This window comes from Phytophthora cinnamomi, assembly GCF_018691715.1.
Source record: "Phytophthora cinnamomi strain GKB4 chromosome Unknown Contig35, whole genome shotgun sequence".
In the NCBI taxonomy this organism is placed as follows: Eukaryota; Oomycota; class Peronosporomycetes; order Peronosporales; family Peronosporaceae; genus Phytophthora; species Phytophthora cinnamomi.
Genome location: NW_027150968.1, coordinates 249,724 through 264,675, shown reverse-complemented (window position 1 = coordinate 264,675; position 14,952 = coordinate 249,724). Strand labels below are relative to the sequence as shown.

Here is a 14,952-nt window from a genome sequence, read left to right as displayed (position 1 = left end):
TAATCTCGGTAATTTATTGTTTTTATTCATAGAGCCCTCAAGGGCTTGGTTGATTCCAAACGCCATGTTCTCGAAACTCAAAGAGTTAAAATACAAGAATAATAACTGGTCTAGCAGCCTTGTCCTCCAGCGATAGGCATACAAGAGGTCGAAGGAATCAACGTAAGCGCGGTGACAGTCAGCGAGTACACGAATAGTATCACAGCGAACGCGACGATGGCAGCACTGGTGCATTTGGTGTATCCACCATAGCTCCTGAGCTGCTGCGTATAGAGCTTCTGCCGAGGAAGGAAGAGGATCCCAAAGAAAGCCAATGTGTTGATGCCGTAATTGAGCAGCATAGCATGGAGCACATCCGATCGTGCGTTCGGAGTGTCCATCGCGACTTCAGCGATGTTGTAGAAGTTGGAGCCATCAAACAGTCCAGCGGTATTCGTCTGCACGAATGTACAGACCAAAGAGTGGACAGAAACAATGAGCCCGACCATGGCCCCTTCCGAGCCTTCTTGGAGAATTTCTGTGAGTGGTACCATGTTGCTCAGCAAATTGATGCTGATCGAAGCGCTGGTGAAGACCGTCATAAGGCGGTAGAAGTATCGGTTTCTTAAAATGTCTTTGGTGACGCAGATCGCCACGACCATCTGCGGAATGACAAGCAGTACAATGGCCATGGAGTAGAACGACCGCCACGGTCGATTCATGAAGTAGTATCGCCACAACACAACGACCACTAGCATCGTGCCGTAGTACATAACTTGCTGCAGGAACGCATTGTCTGCACTGGCACCGGCCCAGACGCTGATGACTACAGCGGGCCCGTTGAACTTGATATCCGTAAAGAACGTGAAGATGCACAAGAACGCCATAATGCTCCACGCTGCCTTCTGCTGCATGATTTTCCACATTATCTGGGCCCGAGCGTACACCGGCGTAGACAACGAGTAGCATTTCTCCTGCCACGACTTCCAGATCAGCGGAATCGAGGCCGCAATGACGAGGGCGAATAAAAGCAGCGCCGTGTAGTGGTGTGTCGTAAAACTGAATATAATCGTCGCACACGCGTCCGTGAGGATGTACACGCCGTATTGGAAGGCCAAATAGTTCGCTTGAATAGCTCCACGCATGCCTAACGGCTCGCGCTGCGACAGCTCCATCACTCGAGTGTGAACGCACACGTAAGCTAGAGCGTTTCCAGTACTCGCCAACGTCGCAAACAGAATGATCGCTACAGCCAAGCCTGATTTTGCAGTGTCATCGACCAACGACTCAACGTACCCGTCCAAAGCGGCGAGAACCAACAAGCTCACTACAGTCGTCCCCAAACCGATCAGCAAGTAGCCCAGTCGTCGTAACCCCAAAATCGGATAACTATCCGAGAGTAAACCAAAAAAGAAGCAGAGAGTCATGGGAAATGTCGTCAGTCGTTTCGAGGCCGCCAACTCACGTGTCTTGAGACCAAAGTTCACTGTTAGCATGGGCTCGATCGCGCACGTGAGGCTCTCAATCGCAAATGTCGTCGCAAACGTGGCAGCCACGAGACCTACGCAGTCCTTGGAGAAAAATCTGACGGCGCCACCTTTGCGCAGACTTCCGTAAACCTCAGCATTGTACAATAGTTCTCCGGCCACAACTGAGCGTTCGATTTCGCGGGACACTGGAGTATTGTGCCCCGCTGCAGAGCCAGCTTTGTTGAAATCGACCAATGAAGGTGACTGGCAGTCCTTGAAGTCCCCTTTGAGCCCCTTCGACGAGAGCAGCTTCATCGTCCCGCTACACTTTCCGGGTGTCCGAGCTTGGTCCTTTCAGAGCAATTTCGAAAGTGGAGTGTTTCAGCGTGGCCGCGTCGTTGCGGGAATCTGCTCCACCCAAACTTACCGTATGTCGAGCTTGCCGAATCTTGTGATGTGGCCCTCAATAAACCAAAGTAAAATTGCCAGTGATCTCCAGCAGGTGGTTCTAAAGCGTCACTGCAGGCAGAACTCAACAGACGCCGGACTTTACATGTATTGAACGGAGAGGCATCGCCCAACAATATGTTCTGTACAGTCTGTAGTCTGGAAGCACGCGCAATAGATTGTGAAGACGACCGGAATTTGCGGCCGACGACGTTGGCTCGGAACAATGGGACAACAAAGAGCAACGTCTACGGCCGCTTGTTGACGAACAAGGTTTTGACGGCCATATCAAACGACCGTATCTGTAGCTCGCGTGCGCGTACAGTGTACGCGCAGGTGTACGATACACTGCTATTAATATAATACATACTGACGGGTAAGCTTGAGCTACGTTCCACCCCAGCATATGATGCAGTCTGGCATGGGGTGGCATATGATGCAACCTGGCAAGGAAAACAGAGTATGCTTTGTTACCTGTCGTCCGCTGTCTAACGGATACGATTCGCAGGCCTGTTGGCATGTAAGCGGGACGTAATACATGTACTTCAGTAAATGTACGATGTACATTGTACGGGCCAATGTTTGTAGAGCTTTATTTACTTTACTCACGTACATGAACAAAGTTGCAACTCCGAGCAAGTTCCATGGCAGATCAGGGCGCCCTCCCGCGAGAACTGTACGAGGTTGACTTCAACTGTAAGTGTTATAGGATGTGTGAAAGATCGTCACTGACGATGATGCAGGACTTTCGTCTTGACAGTGATAGGCTCATAGAGATGATGTAGATGAAATAACAGATGAAATATGGCGAAACCCAAAGTTCTCTATTAGAGAACTTCAGTTTCCGGAGCTATCTCGGGTTTTGGAGCTATTTTGGCAATGCTCCAAAAATAAACTCCGTGGAGTTACAACTCCAGGGGTGCCCGATAGCCCCACTGGAGTTAAGTATTGGACTACCCGCCGGTATTTTATCCGTAATTTATTTCCAGATTATCTAAATGTTATGTAGCTCCAACTCCAGAAACTAAAGTTCTCTTGCCTCGAAGCTCATCTCTACACGGGATGTATGCCAGCGGAGTATCCGTAACTCAATCTGTAACGACGGCGCTGACCTCGCTGCTGGGTCACTGTAATGTCCGTTCTGTCCGATCTGTCTCGTGCTGCCGTCGACGATGTCTCCTTCACTCGACCTCCCAGTTAGGATCGTTTGGACGGAGAACCATCCGGTTGTTGGGCAGAATTCGATGATGGAGGTGTCGACCCGAAGGCCTCAATGGAGATCGCGTCCTCGTCGAACGGATCGTGCTGTGGCAGCAATGCCCTGTTCATAGCAGAGAAGCTTGGAGGTTGATCTTGTGCTCTCGCGTTCTTTTGGAAAGTGTAGTGGGGGAAGCACCCACATCAACATCGTGGACCCAAGTTTAAGGACCATCACTCCGCAGCTTCAACATCTAAACCCGATATAACGTATCCATATCGGATTGACCAGGGAAGTATCTTGAAGGACCATCACTCCTACTTTCCGCATTCTTGCCGCCAGTACCGGAAAAGCCGCCGCCGCCTCATGGGGATCCGCAGCACGCGACCGCTGCCGCTGGCGCACGCGGAGCTGGCGCTGGCTCCGTTCTTCCGGCGGCGCTTCCGCTCCTGGCACCTGGAGCACGCGCGGCTGGCGCTGCAGCGCTACCGGCTGCTCACGTCGCGCTGCTGCGTGGACGCGCTGCAGCTCAGCGCCGTCCTGGGCATCAAGGAGCAGCGGCTCGTGGACGACGTCGTGCGCCTCTTCCTGCCGCGCACGCCCACGCGCGTGCAGTGCATGGTGGACGCCATGGAGGTGCTCATCGCGCTCGTGCTCGTGTGCCAGGCCCCCGGCATGCTGCAGCGCTTCGAGCGTAGGCTTGGCCGTATTTTATATTATTATTATTATTATTTTGCTAATTTTTTTTACTATATTTTATATTATATTTCGCTGTGCTAGTGATCTTTGATATTGCGGATTTGGAGAGCAAAGGGGCCATCTCGACGACGGACTTGATCCTGTGTGAGTATAGGAGAATTGATTTTTTACTGTCAAGTTGATGTTTTTTTTTTTTAAATGATCTGGTTTTGTTGCTCTTCTTGCAGTGTGTGGAGCGGTGGGGCGGGCTATTATGAAGCTGTTCGAGTACAAGGTGGAGCCGGAGCAACACGCTGCTATGGCGTACGTTACGGAGGTGCTGGATGAGCTTGGTGTGAGCCGGAGTGGCTTGATCCAGAAGGAAGCTCTGTGCAAGTTCATGGTGTCGGACCGTGTGGCTGTTCACTACGCCAAGCAGTGCACTGGCGAAGGTATGTGTTTTGGTTTTTACGGTAGCTTCGCTGATCTGCTGCGAGTGTAGTGCTGATGTGGATTGTGGATGGTTTGTGGAGCAGATAAACCGAAGCTGTACATTATGATGGAGAAGGACGCGGAGTTTTTGGGGGCTGTTGAGTTCAGCAACGAGCAGCACATGCAGACGACGTCGCTGAGAACTGTTCGGGATATGATAGACGCGCAGGTGCATCGATTGCCGAAGGATTTCTTATTTTTGTGCCAAGGACGAGAGGTTGAAAAAGTGTGGGAAGTGGATCGTCGAGCATGGTCTATTGTGCCTTTCGCATTACGAGGCTCACCTGGTCTGCGAACGGACATCATGGCCAAGAACCGTAAACTGGAACGACCTGCTGTCGCCAACCCGTTCGAGTTTCGCTACATGGGAAACCTCATCTCGCGTTATAAGAAGGATGTCCACGATATTAAACCCGTTTACAAGCATCGTGCCTTTCAATTGCGGAAAAACGCTCCGAGGAAACGTCTCGAGCCAGCTGTTCAGTGGCGTGTGGCAACTACCTGGAGCGGGGAGTGGATATACAAGCAGCAATTAATCAAGGCAAAATCAAAGGCGGAAATCCTTAAGTCCCTGCGGACAGCGGCTCGACCCCAAGAAGGAGTTCTTGTGGTGAAGTCCCACTTCGGGGACATTCTGTCACCTTGTTCTATGGTCAGCACAGATGACAACATGGAGGAAACGGGGGATCGCCCTTTGTCGGCTCCGATGAATAGTTCACCGTCTACACCTCCGAAACCTGAACAGCGCATGCAGCGAATAGCCGCGATGGCTTTGTGCGAGCGCAAGCGTGAAAGTAGGGCGCGCAGACAGAAATTGCAGTGGAAAGCAAGGCTAATTGCGATGGAAGCCCAGCACCAGATGGAGGAGAAGTTGAATGCTGCTAGTAATAAATCAACTCGGCCTTTGGCACCGTTCAAATCGACATGTGGCGCTTTGGATACTGAAAAGAGAATAACAACCGTGCTGGTCCATGTTGAAGAAGACGACGTTCTGCCGTCACGCCTTGTCCAATGCGAACCAAAGAAGCGACCGAGACCAGAGAAGTTGGAGTGGTCGACGTATCAATGGGACGTCCCCAAGCGGTTTATGTCTTCATTGCCTCGTATCCACAAAAAGTTAAAAGTGTCGAAGATCAGTGACGATATTTCACTTACCACACCAGCAGGAACTTCTTCAGACCGACAGATTGGCTTAGGACGATTTCTCAGCTCCACACGCGTTTATCTGGAGAACAATCAAGTAGAGGTATTTCCCGTGTTAATTATCCGACCTCTCGAAGAGCAGATTTGCGTGAATGAACGCGTCGAAGACGTGGACGACGAAGTTGTGATACCGACCAATCCATCGAGTAAAGACGCCGAAACTGTGGGGATTGTGAAGTCGTCTTTTTTCGCAAGCAAGACATATCTGACGGAGTTTGAGTACGAAATAAGTTCCACAGAAAGCAACTTCGAGGTGCTCTATCAGCACGTTGCCAGTGGAGTACTTAAAGATGCAATTTGGTTAAATCGACGAGACACCTTAGGGCGCACAATGCTTCATGATGCAGCCGAATTCGGGCATGCGAATGTCATGGAGCTACTATTAAAAGCCCGCGTGATTGTCGATGCGAAGGATTCCAGAGGGGATACTGCACTTCATCATGCAGCTCGCCATGGTCGATTGAAAGAAGTGAGCATGCTTTTGAGGGAGCATGCTACACCATGGTTATTAAATGCCGAGGGGAAATCTCCTCTATACAATGCATTAGAGACGGCAGCTAAAAGGTCATCGGGTCTATCAGAAGGAAATGCGGATCTTTTCTTCGATTCGAAATCTGTCATTGACCGCAAGAACTTCTTTCAGGCTCATCGTACATACCCACAGCTCCGCCAAGTTATTGATTTGCTTTGGGACAAGTGTCAGCTGGAGCATCTAGTGAAGAATGACAGCTACGATTGTACAAATTGCCTAGAGCTTGAGAAACAAGTGTATGGAGATATGATCGAGGCGTGTCGTGATGGAAATTTATTGCGAGTTCAGCGATTGGTAGACCTGGAAAAACGACCTGTGTTGAGGTACATCAACGACCAGATGGAGTTTTTACAGCGTACCGCACTCCACGAAGCCACCGAACAAGGTCACACAGCTACAGTCGATTTATTGCTCAAGCTTGGCGCGAATGGTTGCTTACGTGATCAACGCCTGCAAACTCCGTTACACCTTGCTGCATTCAAAGGTAACGACAATATCGTGAAGTGCCTCCTATCAAAGTTTCCGCAAGCAGCGTCTTACCAAGACGTTGCTGGCTGCACACCACTTCACCTAGCGATTCAACAAAAACGCTGGGACATTGCAGCAGATCTGATATCGTTGATACAAACCAGTGGAGAGGCTATTTATCACGATTCGATTCAAGGCAACCACGTCCATTGTCTGGACCTTCCAGATATCCGCGGGTATACTGCTTTACACTATGCCTGCATTCATGGCAATTTTGGAGTATGCACCGCGTTGGTGAATGCAGGTGCTGCTCGCTCTGTGTCGCGATGCGAGTATCGTATTCCGAAGGGTGTCTCTCATCTTTTTGGTTTGTGGTGGAAGGGAGACCTCAAACGTGTTGGGAACAGAAAACACCTGATAGATTTGCCTGATCAGTGCAAAATTATCGACATTGAAGCACCTGTCGAGTTGCTACTGAAGGGGTGGAAACAACACTTGTCGAACTATCAAGAACGATTATCTGTGCTTGACCTTCTCCTGGGCTGTGAGCGCGCTATTGATCCTGCACGTGGACACCCGAGTCTAGTTAAAACAAGTCAATGTCCACTATTCCACCTCGCTGCTGATTTAGCAGGCGAAAACATCAGTGTCTCAGTGGAGATTTGCCGCCGACTTCATAAATTTCAAGTGATGATTAATATGACCCATCCTCAAACAAATGAAACAGTACTTCTACAGGAGTGTAAACGGATTTGCGCGCAATCGCATGAAGGGAACGGAGACAAAAAGTCTGATCAGTTGGCGCTTATTCGGTGCTTGTTGGAGCTAGGGGCGAACGTTGACCTCGCTAATGAATTCAACGGCGAGTCACCACTTGGATGCGCAGCCTGGTTTGGCCACTTAGCTCTCCTGGACCTACTGTTGGAGGCTGGAGCCGATAAGAATGGTTTTGCTCGGCGGTGCTCCTACTCACCGTTACATTTTGCTGCACTGGGAAACAATCTTGCCTGTGCTAAGCTACTGATCGGACGATCTGCAACCGTCAACGTTGAAATGCCCCCTGCCAACGCTGAAACCCCACTCTACTTTGCAATTCGCTCAAAGAGCGAAAAAATGGTCGATTTGCTTCTAAACAGCAACGGTGATCCTTGCTCACTTTGCACAGTGCAACACCGTCAGACGTCGTTCGGGATTGACCTCTCAATCCACACAGCTAGAAAACGTAGAAGGACGAGCCAACGTGAAGAACCCGTTGATCATGAACATGAAGTTCCTGGTATTACAGCTGTGGTTGTGTCGCCGTTGACGTTTGGATTGCTGATCGCTCAGTCGTTGAAAGCTTTCTGTGTACCAGAAGAAGCCAATTGCACAGTGCTGCGTTCCCAGAAGTACACTGAGTGGAAAGAAATGGAGAGCATATGTCTTAAACTAGCCAACAAGTTGCTTGAAGACAATGAAGGGAGTAAGGGTGCTGTTATTCGTGATGATGTCCATTTAGCGAGTGTTTTAGGCTTTTGGGAACTCGTACAACTACTTCTATCTCAACAAATCACGCTCTCAAACGCGCCCAGTGCGTTTGGCATGAATGCTCTTCACTTAGCAGCAGCTGCTGGGCAAACCAAGGTTGTAACTGCGTTGGTCGCAGGTGGAATGGACGTGAACTGCGTTATTAGAAGTGACTCATCTCCTCCAAAAAAATCAACTAACCGCCGGACATGGTACGAATGGATCGGATACGGACAACGAGGGCCTTTATTTTACGCATTGATTCATGGACACACACAAACGGCAGCAAAACTTTTGGTGTTAGGTGCGGACGCTGGACAAACCATCCCACACACACGAAAGAAAGTTACTTGGCGAGACGGTAAGGGGCAGGATGCAGACAAAGTGCTGTGTGAGCGAATGGTTGTGCGGTTTATGGTCAGCGAGGCCATGACAAAAGCTGCCAGAACGAAGCAACTTGAGAACAAGGCCGGCTTAACGCGATTGGTTGAAGAAGAAATGCAACCACGACAAGTTGATAACGTCTCAGTAAACCTTATTCACTTGATCGAGTGTAGTATCAACCAAAGGGTACCGCTGCTCCATTTGGTCGTTGCGCTCGGGCATTTTGAATTAGTACGAATTCTTGTAGAAGCTGGAATGAGCATTTTTTCTGGCTTTGTCTCCCCACCAACAGTTGAAACGGGAATGGCTGGTTGGAAGTCGGTAGCAGAAACCCCGATTCATATTGCTATTGCTTGTGGGCATCTGGAAATCGTGGAATATTTTGCATCTCTCGTCCATAACCATTTCCCGGGTTGTTTTGTTCGTGAGGGAAAGGCCTTTAAGAGCCTCCTGGTTACTGCTTGCGAGGCGCACCAAAGTAAAATATTACACTTTCTTGTAAGGGATGATGGCGGCGGTGGTTTTACACTCGAAGGATGCAGGGATGAATTCCAGAGTGCGTTGTGTACTTGCGTAGCCATTCAGTTTGTTGAAGGTTTCAAATTGCTGGTTCTTCATCGCGCACAGCCCGATGTTTCCACCCTCGTAAGTGCACTAAAAGGAATTATAAGCCCGTCGAAATATCGAATGGTTTGCCCGAGGATAAATTTAGTGGAGGTGCTGGAGGTTGACGGGAATGACAGTCGTGCAGCATTTCGTGGTGAAAGATACCAACACGATCTAAGAACGCATTCGCTCGAAGTAGCCATCAAGTTACTTGAAGAGATCCTTCCCCCCAAAGGCGAAGTTTACATCGGTAATTTCCTCGGGGCAAGCCCCATCTTTGAGTTGATACAGAAGATTTTAGTTATTTGCTCGCGCTACCAGCTTTGGTTCGTGTTGGATAGGATTTTCGTGCAGCATGCTGATTACTTTGTGGATGTGACGAGCCTTTGGAAGCCAGTACTCGTTCGAGCCGCAAGCTCCTGCTTTGTACTACACAGAGCTGCAATGCACAACCAGCTACAGTTGGTTGCGTTCTTGCTGCGTCTCGGTGTTTCCGCTAATCTGCAACTCGAGCAAGCCCAGCCAATTAACCGCCCGATATGGTACGCTGCATCTAGAGGATCTCTTGAATCCTTTGTGTACTTGGCATTGCGATCAACTTCATTTGTTGAGGATCTGATCAAATGTCAGCATCTGAATAGTCTGTCCCTTGTATTCCGATCCATCGAGGAGTCAACAAGCACCTTGTCAACCAGTGATACTTCTTGTAGATGGCAAAACCTCGGGGTATTTGGGTGTATTGATGTCCCGAGAAAGCAGACTAATGGATACTTAATTCAAAAGTTCATCAATTATGGAATACAAATATCCCATGGGCACGTCGACAACTCGTTACTACATCACGCATGTCGCCGGGGTGAATTGATTGCAGTTCAAACTCTCGTAGAGGGTGGTGGTAATCTATTTGCAGCCAACCGAGAAGGTGAGAGCCCACTTGAGGTTGCAAGCGGAAGAAAGGACTCGTTTGGTGTTGTGGTTGTACGCTACCTACTCACTGTGTTTAAAAAGAATAATACTGCTGCCACAGCAAATATCATTAATCGTGCATTGGTAAACTGCTTTGCTCAGAAAAGCCCATGCAACTTGAGTATTGCACAATCACTCCTGGACAGTGGTGCAAATGCACGCTTCTCCTACGGAGCCAACGAAAACGAGGCTAAAACCGGCGCTGTTGGTTCCATCTCAGCAATATTTTACGCAATGCAATCAGCTGAGTTCGCTGGTGTGAAACTCCTTGTGGATCACGGAGCAGTTGTCACTGTACCCCTATCAGAAGCCTTTTTGGCTGGCTTCTTGATCAAGCCTGAACATACTGCACAGCTTCATTGGCGGCGATTTTCGAAGTTCTTGAAGCGCACTGGCGGGAAGGAGCGGCTGCTGAACGTTGAAAGTGTCATGGTGACCCTTTTGAAGAAAAATGTGTTCCCAGCAGCGATGAATCCGGATCTTTTGCATCAGATGCTCACTTCTGCCGCTGCGATTGCAGCTACTATCGCCCGGGAAATTGAATTGGACAAGAAATTTTGGATCGTCGTCAACAAGATTCTTGAAGAGTATCCCAAAGAAGCCAGTAGTCGAAACGCTGAGTGGAACCAGAAAGCAGCACTCCACTATGCTGTCGCGTGCCTAGAAACACCAACTGTGATTAAACTACTAGAGCTGCGAGGATTTGATTTACTGGTTGAAGATGAAAACAAGCAGACACCTCTCCATTTGGCTGCTGCGGGTGGGGATGAAGTTATCTGTCGTCTACTGCTAACGAAATTGCAATCTAATACGGCTAAAGCTACAGCCATAGATGTGCCTGACAGCCGCGGACGAACGCCCCTGCATCTGGCCGTTATTCACGGTCATGAGACAGTTGCAAGCATGCTTTTGGCTGCTGGAGCTTCGCTCGATATACGTTGTCGGGATGGGTTAACGGCGTTGTTGTATGCTGCTAAGTGCAATCGACTGGCAATCTTAATTGTTCTACATTCTCGTTTACAATCAAATTCGCAAGCAGCTCTACTCACATCTAACGGAGAGGCTGGCATCTTTGTAGCTGCCCGACACGGAGCATTTGCTGTTGTTCGGTGGTTTATGAATTTGTACGAGGAGAACAGTAGTGCGATTGGCCATGCCAGTAACAGTAGCTCGTTTGCAGAAGGGTTGATTTTTGAGGCGCAGTGTTGCTTTGGACGTACAATCTTGCACTACTTGGCAATATACGGTGACGACGAAACACTGGAGTTAACACTGAAACCTGCGGCACACAAAACTCATAGCGATTCTGGATCGGCTACTCCAGCGTTACAAGGTATCGTAAACGCGCGGGATAAGTGTGGATACACGCCATTGATGTACGCGTTTGCGTTTGGCAGACTCAAGGTGATTCGCACGCTTTGCAATGCTGGTGCTGATCCTTATGTTAGTGTTGATCACTCCGGTGACCCTGAAGCCCATCCGTATACTATCGGGTTTGACATCGCTGGCCTACTTCAGTGGTTTGCGCTTCCTGGTTGGTACTCATTTACATCCGAGTTGCCAGCTGAAGACAAACGTAGACTTGTGCACACCACTATTGAGGAAGACTATCTGTGGAACTCAAGCTACAACTATAGAAGGAAGCGGAGACCTCCAATTGAATGGAGGTGCAAATGGAAACGGATTCCAGCAGGAAGACTACTGAAATCTGAGCCACGACGACGAGGAAAAGAACTGGTGCGAACATCTCTACGCTCCTGGAGGTTCCCAAAGAAATCAATATTTGACTATGCGTGCGAGATGGGAATTGCTCCAATCGCAGAATTACTGGCGAATTTGCATCTGCCTCAGCTCTTCCGCAGTCTGACATACCAAGCCCAACGTCGCAACTTTATGCAGGCTGTACGTTGGAATCAAATCAAGATCGTACAGACTTTGGTGGGGTCGACAAATCTCGGAAATACAGCTATAGAGTCGGCAACAGGAAACCATTTCTTGGATTTCTTGGAGGTTGGAATCGAATGTGCTGTCTCGCGGGGCCTGGAAGATATGGCTATTTATTTGGTAAGCCAGTGGCAAGGAATCAAAGAAAATGGCCGCGATAGCGCTACGCCCAGTGCATTTGCATTCCAATTTGCATCTGCGTTTCAGGTGGCATGCATTCGACGTTTGCCAAATCTAATGGAGCGGATGATTGAGCGAGGTGGCGAAGAGTTGGTCGAATTTAACTTCAACGAAGGCCCGGCACTCACCTACGCGTTTGCGTTTGGACATACAGACATTGCGGCTCTACTACTTCGGAACGGAGCAGATCCTAATATCCCGACTGCCACGTACGCTGTACCTTCCGTTCGCAAATGGGTGCAGTTTGGGTCCCCAAAGAATGTCTTTGTGTCTTGGCAGCCCTCAGCAATCGATGACAGGGTCCTTCTCAAGCGTCCACCGTTTGTTGGGCCCATTGATACCTACGAAACATTTACGCCGCGGCTTCCTATCGATGAACTTTGTCGTACGTTCGCGGACATCACATTTGATGGCAGCCGCGCCGCGGGCCAAGGTACTGGTGATAAGACGGACACCACCAACGAAACCACTTCAGTGCAAAACAGAATTTCAGGAGTCCGAGAGAGTGGCAACGGAGAAAAGTATGTATTGAATGGCGATGAAGCAGGGTTGAGCGCTCGCAACGATTTCGATTCACCGCAAAAAGAAGATATTCCTCCTGGTGAAATAGCGGGTGCTGCACTACAACCTGTTGACGCGAATTCACCACAGGTGAGCAACAATGACGAAGGGAAGTCTGGACAAATGATGGATAACCCTGCAGGAAGCAGCGTCCAAATAGCGTTAGTTCCTCTCAAGGACTGCGAGGAAGAAAGTCAATCTCGAGAAACAGAGCCTGCTCAGGCTGCGCCAATCGATCAGTCGGAGCTGAACAACGACAGCAAAGCAGTTGAGTAAAACGGTGCTACCGAAAATCGAAACACATACAGACTCTTATGAACAATGCAAAATACTTTCATGTTGCCCAGTACGGGAGGACTGTGATGCCCCTGTCGTTCTATGAGATGCGCAGCGTCGAATGCTGCTTGTGGTGCTTAGCTGGAATGTCTTAGAAGAAATCCGCAGCCGTCTTTCGCCCCTTGGTCGGCTTAGACTTCTTAGCCTTCTTCGAAGCAACGGGCGACGGCGACTTCACCTTCAGTACGCCCTTGATGTCCTCCGAATCCTTTGACACGGCGTCGCGCTTGGCCGAAGCTTTAAGCCGCTTGACCGACACCTCGTGCCGCAGCGCCTTGCTCTTGCCAAACGTCACCTTTTTGCTCGACTCGGACTTCTCCTGTTCCTCCCGGGCGGCCTGCGCCTGGGACTCGGCCTTCCGCTTCTTTGACGCCGAGGCTGCCTTCTTCTTCTGTGTCTTCTGCGTGCGCTCGCAGTGGCCGCACAGCGTCTTGTCCTTCGGCACCAGACCCTTGCCGAAGCCACCGCACGATCCGCAACGCTTGAACTTCTTACCGCTCTTGGTCACGGTGGTGTAGTTCTCCTTCTTCTTCTCCACCTTCTCCTGCTTGGGCTTAGCCTGCTCCTTAGCGGGGGATTTCTCCTTCACAGGCTCAACGGGCGCCTTCTCCACACTCTTCTTCTCCTGCTTCGGCTTCTTTTCCTCCTTCTTCTGCTTCTTCTGCTTCTTCTCCGTCGCCTTGTCGGTCTCAGCAGGCGTCATGTCCACATCCTCACCCTTCGTGTCGGCGGCCACCTTTTGCTTCTTGTTTTTCTTCTTGCCGGGCTCCTCCTTCCCCGCCTCAGCCTTCTTCGCCTTCGTCTCAGGTTCCGGCTCCGTCTCCGTCTCCGCCTCCACTTCAGCCTCCTTCTTCGCCTTGCGCTTCTTGTTCCTTTTCGTCTTCTTCTTCTCGCCGGCCTCCTCTTCGTTCACAGCAGGCTCAGCCTCCTCCTCCTTCTTCTCCTCCTCCTTCTTGGCCGCCTCCTCCTGCGCGGCCTGGAACGAGTCCACGTGCGTGACGGCGAAGAACTTCTTGTACAGCGTGTAGAGCGCGGCGCGGTTGCGCTCCGCCGTGTCGTCGGCCGAGGCGAGGGCGAAGATGCGGTGCTGCACCTGTGCCACGTCCACGAGCTCGAACACCTTCTGCTCCTCCTGCTCCTGCTCCTCCTCGTCCGTCTCCTCCTCCTCGCTCTCCTTCTCCGCCTGCGGGCCGAACTTGTACGTCAGCAGCATGTCCTCGAACACGAGCTCCCGCACGCGGCGGAACACCGTCTTGTCGTACTCTCCGCCCAGCAGCGCGAAGAAGGGCTCCAGCAGCGTCACGAAGGCCTCGGTGGTCACTGCCTCGCCCGCGGCGCCGTGGATCTCGGCCAGGTACAGGTCGGCCAGGTGCATGCGCAGGCCGTTGGGCAGCTGGCTGGCCACCTCGGTGGACAGGATGGTCACGAGCCGCTGCAGCAGCCGGCGGTCCCAGCGCTGGGCGCGCAGCAGCGCCACCGACTCGCGCACGAACGCGCGCACGAGCGCGTAGAACTTGTCCAGGCGCAGGCCGTCCAGCCCGTGCCACTCGCGGTGCATCGTGCGGAAGAACGCGTGCGCGAACTGCAGCGCCGCGTCGGCCGACGGCAGCGCGTGCAGCAGCGACGCCAGGCTGGCCGCCAGCTCCTGCTGCACGGGCCGCTTGTCGCTCATCCACATGCAGTAGAACAGCGCCTTCCAGAGCTTGTCCCACTCCAGCGCGCTCCACGAGGCCTTCCTGGACACGTAGGCCCTCAGCTTCTTGAGCGCGCGGTCGCGCCGCTTCTTCTCCGTGTGCGCCAGCTGCTGCCCGAAGCGCGACGCCGCGTTCTCCATGGCTGCGTCAATTGGCACTACTATATAATAATACTGGTATTAGTACGTATATGATTCTGCCAGGCGCAAGGGAGCGAATGGCCACGAACGGAGGCAATTATCAGAAGCGCGTGATTGGTGGAAACTACATACCAATAAACACCAATCGATGGCGTTGAACGAAGTGTGA

General features: G+C 50.9%; 3 protein-coding genes across 3 annotated transcripts; 1 reads left to right on the top strand and 2 right to left on the bottom strand.

Moving 5' to 3' along the window:
* Positions 1 to 110: 110 nt before the first annotated feature.
* Positions 111 to 1,763, bottom strand: IUM83_16975 (Transmembrane protein; the record flags this gene model as incomplete). Its single annotated transcript, XM_067941896.1, has 1 exon — positions 111 to 1,763. The coding sequence occupies one exon, from the start codon at positions 1,761 to 1,763 to the stop codon at positions 111 to 113; it is 1,653 nt and encodes a 550-aa protein (XP_067792381.1).
* A 1,696-nt stretch (positions 1,764 to 3,459) lies between these two features.
* IUM83_16974 (uncharacterized protein) lies at positions 3,460 to 11,048 on the top strand (the record flags this gene model as incomplete). The annotated part of the gene is made up of 5 exons (XM_067941895.1): positions 3,460 to 3,787; positions 3,874 to 3,936; positions 4,020 to 4,223; positions 4,308 to 4,432; positions 11,007 to 11,048. The coding sequence occupies 5 exons, from the start codon at positions 3,460 to 3,462 to the stop codon at positions 11,046 to 11,048; spliced, it is 762 nt and encodes a 253-aa protein (XP_067792382.1).
* A 1,992-nt stretch (positions 11,049 to 13,040) lies between these two features.
* On the bottom strand, positions 13,041 to 14,783 carry IUM83_16973 (ribosomal RNA processing protein 1; the record flags this gene model as incomplete). Its single annotated transcript, XM_067941894.1, has 1 exon — positions 13,041 to 14,783. One exon carries the CDS (start codon positions 14,781 to 14,783, stop codon positions 13,041 to 13,043), a length of 1,743 nt encoding a protein of 580 aa, XP_067792432.1.
* Positions 14,784 to 14,952: the final 169 nt, after the last annotated feature.